General features: G+C 35.2%; 1 protein-coding gene across 1 annotated transcript in view; it reads left to right on the top strand.

Moving 5' to 3' along the window:
* The window catches only part of GAD1 (glutamate decarboxylase 1), a gene marked incomplete at both ends in the record, with an annotated part of 28,113 nt that extends 16,663 nt beyond the window's left edge, over nucleotides 1-11,450 (top strand). The window contains 10 exons of the mRNA XM_083865364.1: nucleotides 391-506; nucleotides 603-682; nucleotides 887-941; nucleotides 2,065-2,181; nucleotides 2,340-2,404; nucleotides 5,734-5,812; nucleotides 7,374-7,523; nucleotides 8,851-8,958; nucleotides 9,626-9,715; nucleotides 11,277-11,450. Of these exons, the coding sequence (XP_083721490.1) occupies nucleotides 391-506; nucleotides 603-682; nucleotides 887-941; nucleotides 2,065-2,181; nucleotides 2,340-2,404; nucleotides 5,734-5,812; nucleotides 7,374-7,523; nucleotides 8,851-8,958; nucleotides 9,626-9,715; nucleotides 11,277-11,450 (1,034 nt within the window). The remainder of the gene's footprint in view (nucleotides 1-390; nucleotides 507-602; nucleotides 683-886; nucleotides 942-2,064; nucleotides 2,182-2,339; nucleotides 2,405-5,733; nucleotides 5,813-7,373; nucleotides 7,524-8,850; nucleotides 8,959-9,625; nucleotides 9,716-11,276) is intronic.
* Nucleotides 11,451-20,784: the final 9,334 nt, after the last annotated feature.

Here is a 20,784-nt window from a genome sequence, read left to right as displayed (position 1 = left end):
CTATGTCTACAGTAAGATGGGATAAATTCATCCAATATATGACATTTCTTCACTCTCAGACAAGTTAATAAATCCCTGTTGTTCTTGCTAACAAGAAGTAATCACACAAAAGCAGCACAATGAAAGCTGAACTTTTTAGGAATGTGTTACAAAATGATAGCAGTTGAAAGAGATGACATTTAGGAAATTCTGATTATCACTCTGGCTTTCTCCAGAGTCTGTCCTATGCTATTTAGACAGATGTCTGGGCATTTCAGAGAAATATTTTTTCATAGTTCACTGCCACTTTCAATGCATTATGCAAATGAGTCTTGTATGTCTGTGGTATAATATACTTTTTTTCCCATTATCACTACTTTATTATTCATTTATTTATTTATTCATTCACAGGAGGAGCGATCTCCAACATGTACAGCATAATGGCTGCACGCTACAAGTATTTCCCTGAAGTTAAAACCAAAGGCATGGCTGCAGTCCCTAAACTGGTTCTCTTTACCTCAGAACATGTGAGCTTAATACATTCCTAATTCTTAATTTACTGACATATATTGTTAAAATGCTTCCTCGTTAAACAACCACTCCATTTCATGTGTTTGCTGCAGAGTCACTACTCAATAAAGAAAGCTGGAGCTGCACTTGGGTTTGGAACAGACAATGTTATTTTGATAAAATGCAATGAAAGGTAGGATGAATACTAAAGTTTTGATAGATTAAATGTGTTCATCTGTTAAATTTGTTTTATTGTGTTTAAGGGCTGATTCAGTACAGTGTGTCAAGTTGCTAATGGCCTGTTGAGAAAATCCTATTAAATTATTTCAACTGCAGCTATTATTTCCATATACATTCTTTAATTTTCTTTGACTTTCTGTTTCTGTGATAATTACAGAGGCAAAATAATACCAGCTGATTTGGAGGCAAAAATTCTGGAAGCAAAAGAAAAGGTTTGTGTTTTTAAAAATCAGTGCTCAAATGCTTGGCTTAGTAAAATTGCTTTTTCCTTTGAAGCCTGAGTGTTGACGTTAAAGAGAACATTATAATGATATAAATCTAATAACAGCGTTTTTATATGCTTAATTATGCATTCATGTGTTGTTTACAGAATTATCATGTGTTAATAATAATATGTATTATTTTTATGTGTCTTGGTAAGGTTTCCATTTTCGGTTTGAAACTGAAAGACTTTTAACTCTTGAACCACAGCTGTAGTTCATGATTTTTAAAAATAACTTCTTGTTTGGAAATACATGGAAATGACCATGGAAATATAAAATCTAAGCTATTTTTATCTAAACTTGTAGTTTAAGCCAAACCCATAAAAGATTCTACAGAGTCCTTAAAAAATCCTATAGATTTGATGTAGGTAATATGTACATTTGTTAAATATAGACAGTAAGCTTAAGTTTTAGGCATTAATTGCTATTTCTCGAATCAATGCAGTGGAAAAACCAATTAATTTTTAATAAAATAACCAAAGAGAAATAATTTCTTAAAAATTTCTTCTTTACATTTGGGCACTCTATGAAATAGCAGTTCACATTTATTTCATCTAATTCAAAATTATCTCTCTTTGATCGGATAGTTTCTCATTAATTGCTTTTGATTTAGATTGCTTTATTCTGCTTTGCTATGTTTATTAGTAGATAAACACTGAAGGAACAATTTCAAGTCTTCAAATCACAATTTACAAATCACATTTAATTAATTTTTGCTTATACTGCTATAGAAGTCCCAAATTTACTTGAATATTACTCATCTTCCACTACATTGTTTGAATCTCCTCACTGAGACAGATTAGACAAAATAATATTTATCTTCTAACTAGTTAATTTTTTTAAGCAAGATTACAAGAAAATAAAGAAAAAAACAGAGGTTGTTCCTACCATGTGTATGATTGGTTAGATTCTACTGTTGCGTATGTTGTGCCTTTCACATGGGAAGAAAAACATTTTTAGGTAACAAAATGAGATAATGTTTCTGGAATTATTTTCATTCCCCCCCCGCCCCCTTTATTTTTTTTCTGGAAGTGTTTTCAATTTATATTTGATATTTTTATTTTTACTGTAGGGATATGTTCCTCTTTTTGTAAACGCAACTGCTGGCACAACAGTATATGGAGCCTTTGACCCAATACAGGAGATTGCAGATATATGTGAAAAATACAACCTCTGGCTCCATGTAGATGTAAGTAACAAAAAAAGTGCTGCTATTTAGGCAAAAGAGGATCTTAGTTCACACATTTTTTTCCTTGAATTAAAATATTTATTACTAAATCCCAAGTAAACTAAAATCTGTTGAGCTTTTTCAAGAAATGAGTCTTCTCTTTTTTCTGTCTCTTCCAGGCTGCCTGGGGAGGGGGACTCTTAATGTCCCGAAAGCACCGTCATAAGCTGAATGGAATAGAAAGGTACTACACAGTGCTTATGTGTAATACTGCTCTTAATGTACTTTCATAAGGTACAAGACACTTCAACAATTAATGAAAATATTACTTGGCTAGATTAAGGAGTTTGAACACTAAATTAAACAATAGCGAGACAGAAGGGAAAGGTTCAGACTAGGGAGATTGAAACAATACTACAGAAGAAATCTGTGATGTACCATTAAGTGAGAGGTAAGTTTTCAGCAGAATTGAAGGAAGACAAGGATATTACTTGGCTAAAAGGAGGGGAAATTGTTCTATGCATAGCTTTGAGGGGATCATAAGTCTGGGAATGGATGGAGAAGTACCTGAAGAAAAAAATGAAGTGTGAGAGCTAGACAATCTCTGAAATGTAGGGCTTTGAGAATAGCAGTGATAAACGAAGGGTCCAGGGAAGGTGTTTGAGCATGAATACCCACAGTGGGAATTTATAGAGGTTCTCTCCTGAAAGATGTTTGCAGTTTTTCCAGAAAATGGAGTATATGTTCATGAGTGTTCTGTAAATGGAACATATATAAATATATGTTTAGTCTTGTATCATTCTTATTTACACACACACACACACAAAGTAGATTGGTGTATACAACAAAGAGAGGAGGTAGAGACTGAATTAGCAGTGATTTTCAGGGGCAAGTTTCAGTACCTTTAAGGCTTGAAAGGACTGTGAAAAGACAGAGCTGCTACACATATGCTGTAGCAGATGACTGAGGTCATTTACAGAGAGGCCAGAAAGGGTCACAGATGCTCACCTGTCTCAGGGCACAGGGGCCCGTGCGTTGGTGCCATGTGAGGATTACATGAAACAAGGAGGAAGCTCTTGTAGAGGTCAGAGTGAAGTCTGCAGGAAGGAGCACGTATGTACTCCCAGGTACATAACCCAGCTCACCAAGATGCCCACTGGGACCAGAAGCCAGCCTTTGAATCAAATTTAAAGAGACAAAACATTTGTGTTGGTAGTGACAGCAGAGTGAGAGTGTGATCCTCCCACTGGTCCTCACAATTTTGACTCAGGAGTCATTCCAGGTGTAATCTTTGGAACAGCTGTTCCCATATCCAATGATGACAAGCCTATATAAGATGTATATTTATAATCCCATGGGGGTGTTGGTCTCTTGATTTCCTCTGAAAGTGCTCTACTATGAAATGGTGCCCATCTGAAAAAAGTTAGAAAAGCAATGAAGAATCAGAAATTTTAGATCTTTTCCATCACTGCAGATATCAGCCTTCAGGGAAGCAAAAAATATTTGAAGCAAGCTCTATCCATGTAGTTTTAAATTAGCACCAAATTGCTTCCTTGAGTTGGCTGTTCTGAATATGGGCTCCACATAAAATTGTAAGATGAGTACAGTGATACAGTGAGCAGTTCTCTTCCTTAGGGAAAGCAAACTATCCTAGGTTTGGGCATCTCATACAGCAAGTGAAGAATAAGTACAACGTCTAGGATAGTGTATGGAAGGACTGGCAGCAAAACCACGTGGACCCTTCTGTCGCAAGGACGGCAGCATGCGGTGTGGAGTATCTGAAGCAGCAGAATCCTATCAACTTTTGCCCAGTCCAGTTTGCTTGTGACTCATGGCAATGTGTCTAATATTAAGTCAGCATTGCAAAATAATTTTCTTAAGATGCAGAGGTTTGGTCACAGGAGTTTGGCACATCCCTTTTGACCTGAGGTCAACCCTGAGGTGCTAATTAAGGCCATAATTTTAAGCAAATACAGAAAGCAGCAGGCCATGAAGCATGAAATGGTTTCTTTCCTAGTCAGCTATCCAGATTTTCAAACATGGGATGGGGGCCACATGTACAGTGTAATTGCCTGTTACAGGCCCAGCTGGGGTCTGTTGCTAACACTCAGGTCATTCTTGGCCTGCTGGACACATTGGCATGGAGGACTGGCACGCTGCCATGGCACAGAGCTGGGATTGTCTGTGATAGGACAGCCTCTACCTGAGGGCTGCACTGAGGAGACAGTGACAGCTTCATGGTGAAACAAACCTAAGGCTCCTTGGGAGGAATGACTTAAAATTGTCTTTGTTTGAAACCCTGAAAGTTAAATGAATGTGCTAAACTGAAGGCATGGTGTTTTGAAAGGAAATAAGTTGTTATATAAATTCCTTTATCCTGACTGCTCCATCTAAACTATTAGTGCTTTTTTTTCTAAAAGATAATTGCTTCCTAAGTCTGAGCTATTTATCTGCTGGTTAGCACTGCATAAGCAGCTGATGTTAGATGGATGGTGAGCTCCCCCAGTACAGCACAGGTTCAGTACTCCTTCAGCTGAGGGGTGCTACAGTCTAACCTAACACATACAGGGGTTGGAATTGTATCTAGAAATCAGTGGTCTGAAGACTGGGATGAAGACATCACTGTGTTGCTCAAAGCAGAGAAACTGTGGTTGTGTCTGTGTCCTCTGAGAGCAGGATGTAGAAGAGGAAGAAATACCTTTTACTTTTCTTTCAACCACATTGTAAAAACACATGAATAGTCTTGGAAATACAATTATGCACGTTGCTTCTCTGGACATGCAGTGAATCAAGGGGACACTTGGTAATCAATTAGTTAGGGTGAAAAGGTCAATGGATGTGCAATGTTGGCACATTTATTTCAGTGTCACCATTAAGCTGTTGTGGTGGTCTAGAATAGTATGTTAAAATACAGAAAATCTGTTTGACTTGTAAATTAGGTGATCTTGTGCATTCTCTTTTGTTTACATGTAAGAGATTTTAAGCTTTACATACAGAAATGGCAGCATATGATGTAAAGTTTTAGAGCCTTTTAACAGTCCATGGGCTTGACAAGCAAGGCCTGTGGCTCTAACTGGGATAGCAGATAAGCATCCAGAACATCTTTTTATTTCCTTTCTATTTTTCCAGCAGGTGTTTAATAAAGAACTGTATTTTCCCACAACTCATATCAGTCCCTTAATTCCCTGACACCCCTGCTTTCCCCATCAGCACCTTGAATTGATAGAGCATGTTAAAGTGGTTTTGTTATTTTTATTAGTACTATTTCTAGAAGAGGACTCTTCTGAGGATGATGTTACTGTATTAGCTAATCAGTCTGATACTAATTAGCTGGTATTAGTAATAATATAAACTAATCACAAGTCTAATACTGCAATGTTAACAGAAAAAAAAATTTCCTTTCCTGGATGGCATAGCTAGGAATGAAGACACTTAAGGCATTAATAATATCCATAGTGATATCATCATGATCAAAACTGCGTATATTTCCAGCTGAAAGCAGAAAACAAACGTGACAGCTTCAGATTAAGTTTCTGTTTTCCCGACCGATCTGAATGTGTAATTTTTTTGCAGAGCCAACTCAGTCACTTGGAATCCACACAAGATGATGGGAGTGTTGTTACAATGTTCTGCCATTCTTGTCCGGGAGAAGGTCTGCCTTATATTTAATAATTAAGCATTTAAAAAAAAGTAACTATTAAGCCCTACTTTTTAAGAGGGTAATGCAAAATCTGTTTAAGTTCAAAACTTCTTTTGGAAGGAATAATTGTGTGGATTTACATTGTGTTTTGGAAGTTGTTTTACCTGTCCTGGGTTTTTTGGCTTTTTTTATTAAAGTTGTAGACATCATGGGTCAGATCCTCACCTGCTGGATCTTTGCATATTCTATAGCAATAACAGAGCCATGCTATTGTGCTTCATCTGAGCACCTCTCCTGTTGTTTCTATGATATATTGAACATAGAGCCTCAGTCTTAGTACTTGGTTGCAGTCTAAACTGCTTAAGAAGCAAGTTTTTACTTTACACCACGGTTTAGAAGTTTCCCATTTCTGTTGAAAAGAAAACTTGCTGCTTTTATTATGACTCCGTACTTCTAATGCTGGCATCTAGATTCTTTGTTTCCATCAATGAAAGCAAACCAGTGTCTTGTTTCTTTTAAGCAATACACATTCTTATGAAATGATAAAAGAAAATCATATCATACATGGATAGGACTAATGATGTTGTCTACTAATCTCTTGTATGCCAATTGCTACTAGAAGTGCTTAGTTGGAGAAATAATATCTGTGTATACAACTGGGATGGAAGAGTTGTAAGCTGCAGCCCTAAGTCTGCCATTGTTCTTCAGCTGATCCAACTCTGAACTGAGGACTGCAGCATTTATTTCCCTTTGTAAAACATATCTGTCGAAGGGAAGCACGAACCTTTGTTTAGTGGCATGAATGCTTATTGCGCCAGCTATTGCAGGATTTTGGCAAGAGTTTTTGTTCTCTTTATGAGAACTTTGATAGATGTTTTTGTATTTATGGGACACACTAGTGTCTTCAAATTTCTTGCAAAAAACACTAATGAAAGCTAAAGGAATTGCAAACCATTTTAGAAATGTCACGTGTAAGGCTTCTGGTGTTTCTCCCAGACATTTTTACCAGTAGTCCATAGAGTTCTGTTGGTCTATAAATCATATTTATTTATATGCAAAAAATGTCCAGTTTATGTCATTTGTGCTTATACTTATGACTAATGTTAAGTGTCATAAAGCTGAAAAACATACAAAGCTTAAACCTTCAATTAAGTTTTTTTACTTAATTTTGTGTAGCAATCTGTTGCACTGAGAGACTGCAGCTTTATTCTAGTATGTAATTTAACAAATCATAAATTTAAATTTAGAGAACACAGCCTTATAAATTGAAGTGGGTAAAGCTAACATCACAAACTAAATATCCAAATTAATCTGTGAATGTTTCCTCAGGGGGGTGTTTATGTGTGTAAAACCATATGACTACTCAGAGGCTTCTAAGAGTCATAACCTTAGGATATGAAATTAATTTTGTGGCTCAGGTTTACCAAACAAGGTCAGTGTGTTATGATATGTCCCATTAAAGAGCAATTCTCCCGTACATGTTTGAAATATATTTTTATACATGATTAATGTGTACATTCTCTCATGCACAAATGCCAGGTAAATTTTTAAGTGTATGCATTTTTCATTGTAGGGTATCCTTCAAGGCTGCAATCAAATGTGTGCAGGCTATCTCTTCCAGCCAGACAAACAGTATGATGTCTCCTATGACACTGGAGATAAGGCAATCCAGTGTGGTCGACATGTGGACATTTTCAAATTCTGGTTGATGTGGAAAGCAAAGGTAAATAACAAGAGTTTAGCTCAAAACCCAGAAATGTATTTATTTAATTTCTAGATGTCATGTAATGGAATACTTAATTTTGACATAAATTTTTGTGTCATTACAATCTCTAAACACACAAGTATCCAAGTATCAACTCAGAAAGGAACTGTGTGAATTGTAGAACAATGCTAGCTGTGAGTATATTCAGATGGCAATTAGAAGAATGATTTAAGTCATTAGATGAGTCCTGCAGAAAAACTCTTGAGGGCAGGGCACCAAAATGATCTGTTGTTGTGATGCTCTACACTTGCATACGTATTTTATGATGCATTGCTTGTAGTAACAGCAGAGTAGCCTTGATGACTTACAAGGGTCCTTTGAACATGACATTTCAGTGAATAGATTCTATAAGTGACTTGGAAAACAAAGCCTTTTTCTGAGGAAGCATTGCCCAAGTGATGATTCCACAGTTGATTACCTGGTGCTACTGTGGTATGCCTGGATGGCTGAATTTTAACATGGGCTTATGTCCAGGCTTACAAGTGCACAAGATGAAGTAGTCATGTAGTCAAGAAAACACATTCCATTTTTATTGCTTTCTCTGCAGTCATCTCATTACTGTTATTCTTGCTCTTCTGCTAGCAAAATGGGAATTCAGTTGGGTAATCTGTCTAGAGTCTAATTTTTAAAATAAATTTGATATTAAATCTAATAATAAACTCTAAAATCATAAAACTATTTTCGCTTTAGGAGAAAATGCTTGCTTCTTCATCCATGTACAAAGTCTACTTAAAAAAATCCACCCAATATTTATGATCAACATTCATAAACTTTTTCTGGGATTATGATCTTGACAAGATATCAATGGGTAGGCAAGTGACTTCTAGTGAACATATTGCAGACTTTTGCTTGCTGATTACATGCTCATTTCTAGCAAACTGCTCAGAGGAAATAATTTACTTCCCAATTCTTACAGTTTCAGCTGAGTTCACATTCCAAGTTTCTTTCAGCAGCAGCTGTGAAGCCAGGACATAATATCCATAATATTTTTGGAAACTGGAAAAAATATGAAAGACCTAAAATAATCTACCAAAAATAGTGAAAGTCCTTGTTATTTTCTCAATAAATTCTCTTAAAATGAGTCAAACCAAATAGTGACTTACAATTGGGCCACCTTTGGCCACTTTTAAACCATTGATTAACACGACTTTTAAGTTACAAGAAATAATACTGCTAAATGTTTTCTGCCTGAAAATACATGAGAGTGAAACCTGTCTGAAAAGGTGATTGTATCCGAGCATTAAAAAAGACTGTATAAATAATACCTACTTTCTTATTAAAACAGGGTACAGTAGGATTTGAAAATCAGATCAATAAATGCCTGGAGCTGGCAGAATATCTCTACACTAAAATCAAAAACAGAGAAGAATTTGAGATGGTTTTTGAAGGGGAGGTAAGTTTGCTTTTATATATGTGTGAGCCAAATCTGTCTTCCTGCTTCTCACAGTTCTTCAAAGAGCTATGCAAAACTGGTCTTACTGTATAAAGAACTACAAGACTATTGGCATCTGGGCAGTTTTTTTTGTCAAATACATGTGGTTTTGTTCCATAAATGTCAGGTTTATCTCCTCCCCTTCTGCAGAGGCCTCAGTTTAGGGCATGAAGATTACCTTAATGCAACCTACTCATACTGAGATTATTATGTCCATAACTGAGAATCTGCTATTTTTGCTGTATATTCTGCTGTATATTCTGGATATATAAATATTTTGGTCATAGCATAAACTTCATTTCTCCCTTTACTGAGGAAAGGAAAATTGGGTTGCTCTTGCTGTGATCCTGAAAAAGTTACTCATAAAACTTCACAAAGGTGAAAAGCATTTGCACTTCATTAGCAACCTAAATATTGCAAATGGGACAATGTATAGGGAATCTAAGGCAGCAGAGGCAAGCAGCAGTACTGCAATCCATTTCTCTCTTTTAATGTGCAGGACTAGGAAAGTTAATACTATATTTTGTCTTTTCTGTCTGTGATAAAATATGCTACTGAGTAGCCTTTAGTGTGGGACTGATCTGCATAATTTTTTTTAATTGATGCATATATCTCTCTCTCTTTGCAGCCAGAGCATACAAATGTATGTTTTTGGTATATTCCTCCAAGTCTCAGGGGCATGCCAGACTCTGATGAGAGAAGAGAAAAGTTACACAGGGTAAGTATTTTTGCTTAAATGTAAAAAAGATAATTCCAAATTCTGAGACATTAGTTCTCCATTGCTTGTTGTGACCTTGCTATTTGTTCACTTTTGTCTTTATTTATATTGATGCTGAAGTCAGGTTTTCCCTATAGAATCAGATTCAGAACACATTCAGTTATCCCGTGCTCACAAGCGTTACAAGCCTTCAAAAAGTAGCTAGGTTTACAGACATCACAGTCTACTTTGGATAGGACAGCTTATCAACAAGAGAAACAGAAGGGTAATTGTTTGCAAATGCTTGGACAGGTAAAGGACATGAAAATCTGTAAATTCCTTCTCAGGTATTTATTTTGATTTTAAATGCCAATGCATTAGTGCATTTCAGTGAAAATTAGTACCCTTTGGAGGACTTTGGGATACATTTATTTGGAGTGATAGAGGGAAGTGAAGGCACCATCATAGAAGCACCACCAGAAAAGATATCATCATACTCAGGACTTGAGGGAAGAAAAATACAGTAATTTTGTAGTTATGTTTTAGACAGAAGTGGAATGAAATACATTCAGGAGACAAAAGAATGATTGATTTCACAGGTGACAAAAATAATTGCTCTTTTGTGTCTGTGTGTGTGTGTTAGGGAAGGGAGAAGAATGGGCAAACTTGGGAGATTTTGTAGAGGATTTAATGACTACATCACAATGGGGAAAGAGAATAGAAGAGAATAGAAATTCCTGGGTGAAATTCCTGGGTCAAGCCAGTCCCATATTAGACAAAGAAATTGCCAAAAAAAAAGAGAGAATAGAGGAAAATAGAGGTAAGAGAGAAAAAACAGCAAGAGGGATGAAATATTTGATTTGACCCTGTTAAATGTTAGAGGACATCATAAAGCATTCTACAAAACAGTAAAAGAGCCAGACATCTGACCTTGCCTGGCAGAGAGTAGAGCAGGAGAATGAAGGTCTGGATGGAAAAACTGGGCTTAGTCAATACCAAATATTAAGACTGTCAGAACATTATTCCTTGTAAATTAAACCAAGGAAGTGAGATTGTGGTAAATGCACAGTGCTGCAAAACTACTGTAAATTTTCCATGGCTTACGCTAACAAAAAATATTCTTTATGACATAGATCTTTTTGAAAAATTTCCATTGTTGTCCCCACATACAAAATGCTTTGGGAATACATAATATTCTCATGGAAAACATCCATTACCTTTAAGAAGGTCTGGAGTGGACTTTCATACAGAAGCATAAAATGTTTCGTGACAAAATCTTCAGCCCAAAGAAACAAAATATACATTTAATATATAAAGTAATTACATAGTGAATACTCTGGGATGCTATTAATTTGTAAATCAAAAAGATGGATATTATTGTCATCAATTTTCCTTTAAATACCCAATCCTACATATTTAGTTTTTCAAGCTTTTTCTTGTCACAGACGATTTTTACTAAAAAGAAAGTCCGTAGATTTATTTTTTTCTGAATTAAAAAACGCTGTGACATACAAGGAAAGAATAATTTTTTCTTTTTTCTTTCTCTCTCTCTCTCTCTCTCTCTCTCTTTTTAACAATAAAGGTGGCACCAAAAATCAAGGCATTGATGATGGAGTCAGGTACCACCATGGTGGGATATCAGCCTCAGGGCGATAAAGTCAACTTCTTCCGAATGGTCATCTCCAACCCAGCAGCAACGAAGTCTGACATTGACTTCCTCATTGAGGAGATTGAGAGACTGGGGCAGGAGCTGTAGTGGTTGAATTATTTATTTCTCTAATTCACTGTTTTCCAGCACTGGCTATTTTTTAAAACCCAGTTCTGCAGAACATGTTTTAAGGAAATTCTCTTTCTCTAAGTTCCAATCTCCTAAGATATCCTTAAACAGAACAAATATAGGCTACTGAAATATATATGTATTGGTAGATCGTATTATTGAGGGAAAATGTATTATCTTGAAGTTGAAGTACTATTGACTCTTACACTGGTCTTGTTTATTGTAGACAGCAGAAAATTAATAAGTATTAAAATAGCAAATTAAGAATTCTGCACAGTATATATGTACAGTATAAATAGATATATATAATTATATATATACATATATATATATACATATATATAAAGTGGTTATAAACTTAGACCTAAGCCACAGCATGTTTTCCACTTTAAGAAAATTAAGTTTTCCTTCAACAACTTTGATGTGGATAATGTGCTACAAGTTTTTCTGCCAGACAGAAATAGACATATAGAAACATTTCTAAAATGTAGATTCTTAGGAGCTAAAGAAAATGTATAACAGTATTAGATCTTATTGTTGGTGCTTTTCTCACATACAAAACAGCAATCTCTAAGAGCACCTTTGAGTAAAATAGTTGTACTTGCCCTTTAGTGTCAAATCAGGGGATGACAGTAGCAGAGTCATTGTAACAGGTATATTATTGCTGTATTTTTAGAGGTTAATTTGTGTAGATTGTGTATATTATTGTTAAATGACTTTGTGTAAAAGGATTTAAATGTAATAGTTTTACAGCAAGATAACTGTTTAATTGTAGGTATCTGAAATATTTGCTTATTTATATGCAGAGATTTACCATGCTGAAGAGTTGTCTTGTATTTTATTCTGTTTGTAATGTAACCTATTTATATATTATTGAAGTTCTAAATAATGTTTATGGTATTTTAGTGTCTTTGTGAGCCAAAGAAAAAATACAAAAATATTAGTTGACACTTTTGTTTAAATCTTAGTGCCCTTAAAGTAATAACTTACAGATAATTTTACTGAAGATAAGGAATTCTGACATTGTGTATAGACCATCAAATTATGGGATCCCTTTAATCTATTAGAATTATTAGAAATTTCAGTTTTATTTCTTGTAATGTCAGACTGTCTGTTCAGTGTTCTGAATGCTTTTCTAGTGAATATTAATTGCTGACCAAGGTCCCTGTTTTTGAGTTTTATTTCAGGACTGACCTCTGTGACCATTTAAACTAAATTCTGTGGGAGTTTTAACCAGCAACATTCTTTTAGGGAAATGGAATTCATGATCTATTTGGAGCATATAAAATAAATAAAAACAAAAGTAATCTCAGTATCTTCTAATACAGCTAGCTTGTCCCAATAATTTCAACTGGTTAGGCTTTTCAAAGTACAGACACCAGATTCATCTGTAGCTTGATCAATTTTAATCATTAGATAATCAATACTACTGAGTGGAAAAGTCCATACTGGAAACAGAGTAGTGGAACAAAATGGGGATTCAATAATCCTCTGTTCACTGAGTTAGTGTCAGGGTGATAAATGGAATATGCTGATTTCAAGTGTTTTCATATGTGATTCTTTGCAAGTCAGTAATTAATTGCTTTTTCTCCCTCCCCCTGACCTCAGTAATAAAATTGAATTTTTTCAGAAACTTTCAGTGAGATACAGTCATGCTGTGCAGTTTTTGCAGTCTTTCTGGCCCCGTCAGTCCTGTGGAAGGACACCTACAGGCAAGAGAGATTTCCATCCTGCAGGTCCCACAGCCGTCTTTTGAGGATGGTGTCACATCTGTGGCTGTGTTAGCACAGGGGGAAGAAAGAAGCTGTTACTGTAAAAGCTTTATCCTACAGCATAGTCTTTCTAGCTTTTCATAAGACTCTTGTTTATTCCTCTTTCGCAACCTTCTGTAAAGTCTTCTCTTCAAATCGAGTTGAATCTAAAAATTATTGTAAATTCATCACTGATGTTCAGATTTATGACTTTCAAAATAGATCTGCATTGTTACTTCATATCATTAAACCCCCTAGTACTCTTACCAATACAGTATTTCTTTAATTAGATTTTTTCAAGACAGTTTAGTTGGTTTCTTGCCTACTTGATCTTAAACATCAATCTTCCTCAATTATAAGCCTATTGTATTACTGTGTATTCAATACTTGACATTTCCTGACATAAACATCCATTCTGTATCACCTGAGGCCTGCAGTACAGATGCAGCGACTTCTGTACTAACTTCCATAATATTAAATGCCATTCTTTATTATAATACCAGCTCTTCATCAAAACTTGAGGACCTCTCATTGAGAGCTGCTCTTAGAGCACAGAAAGAAGTTTAGTTTGATGAAGCACATGTCACATTTTTGTTCCAGCCTTCTGTCTGAAATCTGGTCTCAGTTTTACTTTATTCAAAAGGCAGCTACAGAAGATTGAAAAAATCCTTTCAGTCCTTCTTGTTTATGAGAAACAATATGAACTAATATAATTTTCCAAAGATGTATAACTGGTGACTTTGTTTCACTAGAGGATTTTAAGTCTTCCACAAAAACACCATGGTTCTTACGATTTCTACCAGTTCTTAGATAGATGGGAATTTCTGATTTCCTCCACCTCCTTTGTCAATAACAGTATTACTAAAGCTCTAACTTACCCTCGATCCTCTAACTTTAATATTTTAATCTCATGAACCCTGTATCCAGATAACCATCTCAATATTCTAATCATAGTTTAAATTATCTGAGATGTTAATTCTCCTTGAAGCATATAAACTAGGCGAAGAGAATCATCTTCATCCTGATCGTGAAGCTGCAGGAAAGACCATAATACAGCTGACTGGCAATTCATACAGCAAGCCCCTGACAGCTCTGTGATGTAGTCAGAAACAGATCTAGAGCTCTTCAGTGCATATATAATGTTTTGCTCACTAAAATTTCTGCTTCTTCATTTAATGGAGTCTCTTGTGTTTTGAAGGTCAAAAGTATCAGGGATTCTTCCCATTGCCATTGATGGTTTGCAGCTAGGTGGGAATAATGGAGCTCCTCCTGCTTGTTTTGGAAGTGAGATAGTTAATGCATAGGTGTTGTCTCTAAAGACAGAGGGTTAAAATTTATCTTCCTACCCTCTGCACTTATTTTGCTTTTCTGCAGTGTTGTGTCTTGACACAGATGAACACAATTAGATTTTTGCAAAGCCCTTGATTGTAATATCAGATTCTGGGGTGTTTTCCTATTGCACATACTGTGTTCAACAGGCACTGTGCTCATATTAATTTCTGACTTGGTTAGCTGATTTTAACAGAGCAGTTATAGTCATTAGTGAGAAAACTCATTTGTTTTCTTATTAGGTCATTTCCATCTGCGTAATATGCCACAGCTTCTCAGATGAACACTGGCCTGGAATTTTCCTTGTTTTTAATCCATATGCTATTGACTGTGAGAGATTAGGATGTATGGATATACAGAAGTATTGACTAATGTAAAGCATTTTAATTCTAGGTGAGCAACTTTGTTTTTCTGAGGTTTAAAATATACTCTGAAGTGGAAATTTTGCCTTTAAAATCACATGGACAATCACTGTAACTTTGCATGGGTGAATTCAGATAAATTAAACAATAGGTAAGATCTTAGCTGAACAGGTAGCCACAGTGTTTATTAACTGTTAACATTTATTTGGAAAGGACTGACCACTGGATAAAAATCAAGAGCAGCTGGCGATTTTGAATGAGAAAAATTCTGATTGTGTTATTAAAGGTAATTCTTAGAGAAGATAGATTATACCGTTCATGGCAGACAGCCAGAAGCAGGGGCCTTGGGAATAATCTAGAATTTTAAAATCATCATGGAGTTAGCTCATTATCTGTTTTTTGAATGGTGACAAATATGAAGAGATTTTTTAAACAGAATCTCTGTTTTGTGGTTTAAGAAATGTTGAAGTTATAAAGAAGTTATGCAATGCAGTTTTAATTTTTCAATAAAAGTTTATGATAAAAATGACTAATTTGTCTCATACAATTTTTGTGAGATATTTTGTTTCCTTAAGAATATGAGACAAAAGCCATGCAACATTGTCCCTCATCTTAAAAATAGTAAGGCAAATGCTAAGGTAACTATTTAATTTTAATTGTGAATTGACTGTGAGCTTGTACCAACAGACTGAGGAAGAACCACGAGCACAAAACTTGGTCAGTTTGGACAAGATGTTGAGACATTAGTACTGTCTATAATATGAAAAATGTGCTTTAAAATCTTGGATTCTAGACCATAATTTGGGGTAACCCACCATTCCCTGGTAGGAGATAAAATAATTTTGCGGTTTTTCATACCAAATAGATTGAAAAATAAGAGTACATTTTGAATTCATAAAAGTATAAAATTCCTTTTTTTCATGGCATAGATAAATTCTGATTAATTGCTGCTCTATGCATTATCCAGAGAACTGTCACAGATTTTAACAGTATATAGAAATTTGATTTTTGATTGCTTTAGGGTAGGATGAGCATCCTTCAAGTAGGATGAGTTTTCTTAAGAACAGTTTTATTTCCAAGTTGAATATTTTATGAAGCAAGCTAGTAATGAGAAAAATACACACAAAGAAAGTTATTAAGTCAATTAGTGTAGCATACAAATGCCATCATGTAAAGCACTAAAAATTATGGAAGATGATTTTATGGTGTGACTATTAAGGAATGTTCAGCTTATGCACAGACTGTTCAGTAAAATACTAGGGCTACAACGAGACTGTCTGTAGTTAGTACAGCTCTCCGTGGTCAACAGAATTATACCTGCCTGAATTTCTTCTGTAGTGTTTTATAACTTGCAAGTTATGACAGTCATGCTGAGGGTGATGATACATGAATTGGGAGTACTGTTCACTCAAGAAGAGCAACTAACTGAGGAGGAAATGAGAAGATGCAAGCACAACCTGAAAGCAAAGGATAAAAGGAAGGATGGCTGCAAAACACAGAAGAATTTGTGTTTAATTAGAACCTTTGAAAGAATCAGACTTCTGGACAAAGCAAAATTAAAATTTTGGTTAGAAGAAAAGGTAAGATGCAAGAAGATGATTCTAAGTAGACCTGGTAAAGACAGGGAAAAGTTCTGGTTCTCTGCTTTAATAGATCTATCTACTGGGACTTTGTTTGGAATGATGGAACATTGTTTATTAATGATAACAGAAAAAGTTGAAGATAAAATATTACAGACCTTGAGTTATTTCTGCAATAAAAGTAGACACTGTAAGTGCTGTATTTATTGTATTACCTGAATGTAATTATTTCAGGTTGGATAAGTATACTTGAGATGTGTATTTGTGAGAGTATTTATATGTCTTGGTATAAATGAGAATAACATGTACATGCCTTATATACTCAGTTCGTATCAGAAAAAAGTAAGTTTTGCACGATGATGACTGTTTTGTGTAGGACTTTTCAGGACAGTTGAAGTATAATATTAAACAAGAATATAGTGAAGGGAACAGTAAACTATTTTCCCTTACCCTTGAATGTATGTGTGTGTGTTGGATATTTATATAAATTATTAAACCTCTATCATGTGAAATTCTCAAATTATATACCTTATAAGAGGATACCAGTCTGGTTCATCAAAGAATAGTTGGTTTTATGCAGGAATTATATAAAATATAATACAATTGTGTAAAAATTTTTGGCTTCGTTTTTGTGGAAAGTTGTTGTGTCACAACTGTGTGAGCACATATATGTAAGATCAATGCAGATGATAGTAAATGGAGAAAAACCAAATTTAGCATTCAAGGAAACCTGGAAAAAATGTCACCACAGGCAAAATCAACACATGTAAGTACAATTACTTTAGCTTAGGTTATAGAAGTCTATAATCTGTGACCACAGTGTAAACTGGTTCGAAGCAGTGTCTGCTTGGTGTGACATCATTAAGAGTTTCAATTATGCTGGTGCATAAAGCAATCATGTGGGCCCTCTAAAAAATAGAAACCTGAATGCTACTTTAAATCCAACAAGTGAAAGTGCCTGTAAAAAGCAATGTGAGAAAGTCATAAGACATTTCTCATTCGGTGTCATATGCTATTTATATCTTCTAAAGTTTGCATGTATTTTAAATTACATTCACTGTTTAATACATTGCCTTATTAGGACTTCCCATGGGCCTCAGCAAAAAAGGCCATAAATCTCAATTAAGCTTCTTCCTTTACTGTTGGGAAGGTTGCCCATAGGGTAAGACTGATATTTGTTCTTGTGGATATACATCCAGTCTTACCACTAGATAAATTCTTTATTTCCATTAGTCTGAGGCTTTTTCTGGTTCCCTGATGCATTTTCTGGCTGTGAGCACCCTCTGAAGACAAGGTCCTTACTGACTGTCTCTTTCAGGTGATTCACTCTCCTGCCACATGCTCTGCACTGGCCATCACTAAACACACTAGCACAGCTCTTGATGGTCTTGAGGAGTACAGGTTCACTGGGCAGCAGGATGAGATCTCCAAATGCTGGGTTTAGCAGTGGTGAAACAAAGAACCACAGCTATTTTGATTACAGCAGGATTTCCTATTGGTGAAAAAAAAAATTTTTACTAGTACATTATAACCACGACTCTTAATAACTCACTGTTTTAATTTGCAAGTAGGTGTGCTGCTACAATAATTCATTGTTTTTGCTATCTTGGTTGCACTTTATAACTCTGTTACTTGTACCTGACACAGTTATGTTTCAGGGGTACCATATTTCTTCATACTGTTTTGATCATCATGACTCTTCTATTAGTCTACAATTTTTCAAGAAGAGGTGTGGGGGATTTTCCCACTACAAAAGAATCAAATTTAGTTTCTCTGCTGTAAATCCCCCATATCAATGAGTACTTGTTAGTTTTTATTCAGTCATAGCAAATGTAATTATTCTGTTAGGTATGAATTAAATACCAGGTTTATCTTATAATGTGATGCATCTTCTTTTGTCTTCCCAAGCATAAGAGGCCTGTATTTTTGCAAGCTGTGATGTGAAGTCTCAGATTGCTAATTGTGACCTGGCATCTTGGAAGTAAGAACTGTAATTGCCACCAGACAGCTCCCTCTGCTTCCTGAAGTGAATGTGTGCAGACTGATTCCAACCTTAGAGCTCGTGTTGCAGGTTAAGGAAGTTAAAAAAATTTCTTCCCTTCAAATACATGAACATTACTTTAAAAAGAGCTACTAGGCCAGTAATTGCTACAATTTTCCTTCCCTAAAAGCCTAGAGGTTTTTTTTCCTCTCAGAAATCCTGTGACTATAGTGTAAATAATTATGCTTAGCTATTGTTGAACGACTTAAGAACTCATGTTAATTTTCTATATATAATGCTGCTATAATTGTACAATTACTGCTGTATGGAAGCAGGCCAGAGGTGGAATAGAGGTTCTCAGGGGAGTTTGAAGGCTCTCTCATTTATTCTGTAGCTCAGACCAGAGCTATCTCCATTAAGCTGGCAAAATGGTCAAAAAAAGGAACTGAAATCACTGGATTATACTCTGGAGATTCAGTTGGATTCTCAGAAAAATGTACATGGCTTGAATTTACAACTGGAATGCCTGTTTCCCTCTCAACTTTTAGCAAATACATTTAGTTAAAAGAGCTTTAACAAACATAGGGCCCTTACTTGGGAACAGGCCTCAGTTTAGGGTTTATGCAGTGAGCTTCTAATTCATCTATCTACCTAGGTAATTGCTAAAAAGGCACAATTCATATACAAGTGTACCTCTCTAGGCTTGTAACAACAAATCATTCTGCAAATACAGGACATCCACAAAATTTTAGAAGTAAATAATGTTTTATATATTATCTGCCTACCCAGCATTCCATATTTCTCATCCTTCCACTGAATGGATCAATAGATACTTTCAAATGCGTGTATAGGGGAGAGAGAGTGTACAAGGAAAGCTTCTGTGCCAGGTTGCCAAAACAGTCTCTTATGCTCATCTTTGAATAGAAGACCAAATTGCAAGGTTGTTCTAACATGAGGAAAAAACTCACCAAGGTTTCTTGGGTACAAATTAAAAGAGAAAGGGCACTGGTAGACCAAAAGAACAGTCACACAGTAAAGTTGTCCAGCAGGCAGAAAGGAAATGTACAGCACACTTCCGGCTGAATAATTTACAAAGTGGTAAAACATCAGGAGAAGCCAAGAAATAATTTGATACCACTTAAGTGATGCTCATTGCATATAGTTTGAAATAGACATCAGCATAGAGTATGTTATTTTGTAGGAATAAATAGAAATGTAAATAGATATCTACCAGTCCTAACTTCTTTCTTATATAATTTTATATAAGGTTTTTCTGGTGGTAATATTTTTTAATTACATCCATAGGCACTAGAAACCTTTTTCACCATCTACATCACTCAGCAAAGGGTACTAAGAGGAGTTGTGTAGAAAGGTAAAGCTTTCTTTTGCCCACTTTTTAAACTTATGTTTATCTATGTTAAGACAGGTTAATTTTCTAATGATGTTGATGTCTGTCAAATTAGGTGTTGGTTTCCTAAGCTAAATAACACAAGTTTCATTACTAAAATAATTTGAAACAGCAAAGGGAACAGTAAAACAGTGAAAAATAAACTCCACAGAAACGGACTTGTAGAAGCAAGTTAATTGAGCTAACAGATTATTTATTCCATGTCTATGTGATTTGAGTCTGATGTGCTCTCTGAAATGCAGATTCAGCAATCTGAGCAGCTGTTCAGCAGTTACAACAAAGAATACCAAGGATTTAGAAAAATTGAGGCCCATTTCCCTATTACACTGTAAAATCAGGCTTTTATCTCTAGTTGTGAATGAGAGATGTGATTTGGCACATTCTTGTCCACTAAAACCAAGTCACATTTAGACTTTGACTATTTTTTTTTAATAAATCAATTTTTTTAAAAGCTTCAACATAGTAAGTTATGCAGAATCTTCTCATGGAGAGCTGGATGTATATCTCTAAATCAGACCAAATATCTTGATCAGTTATTATATAAGAAATGAAGAAAACAATATAAAATAATAGATTTAAAGCGTGCAGATAAAAAAAATCAAATGTTACAAATATTTTACCCAGAGTACTTTGATTTTAAATTCTTTTCTTGTACACTACATCCTACAAATAGCTTTTAAACTACCTTATAAATTGAAGATCTTTATAACTTCTTTTGTATTTATCTATACTCTATAAGCCACATTGTAATTGTAGCTAGTTCTATGAGCCTGTATTATTTGTAGATCTCTGGACTTGGTAACATTTTATAAGATGCAGCTGTTGAACTGCTTTTAGCCAGTTCAGTAATGGTTGCAATTGTTTTGCAGTTGACTGTAATTCCTGGGATTTAGTCGGTTTGC

This window comes from Zosterops lateralis (genome assembly GCF_965231275.1).
Source record: "Zosterops lateralis genome assembly, chromosome: 7".
Taxonomy (NCBI): Eukaryota; Metazoa; Chordata; class Aves; order Passeriformes; family Zosteropidae; genus Zosterops; species Zosterops lateralis.
The sequence above is the reverse complement of the archived record's forward strand: the minus strand, read 5'-3'. Positions and strand labels throughout refer to the sequence as shown.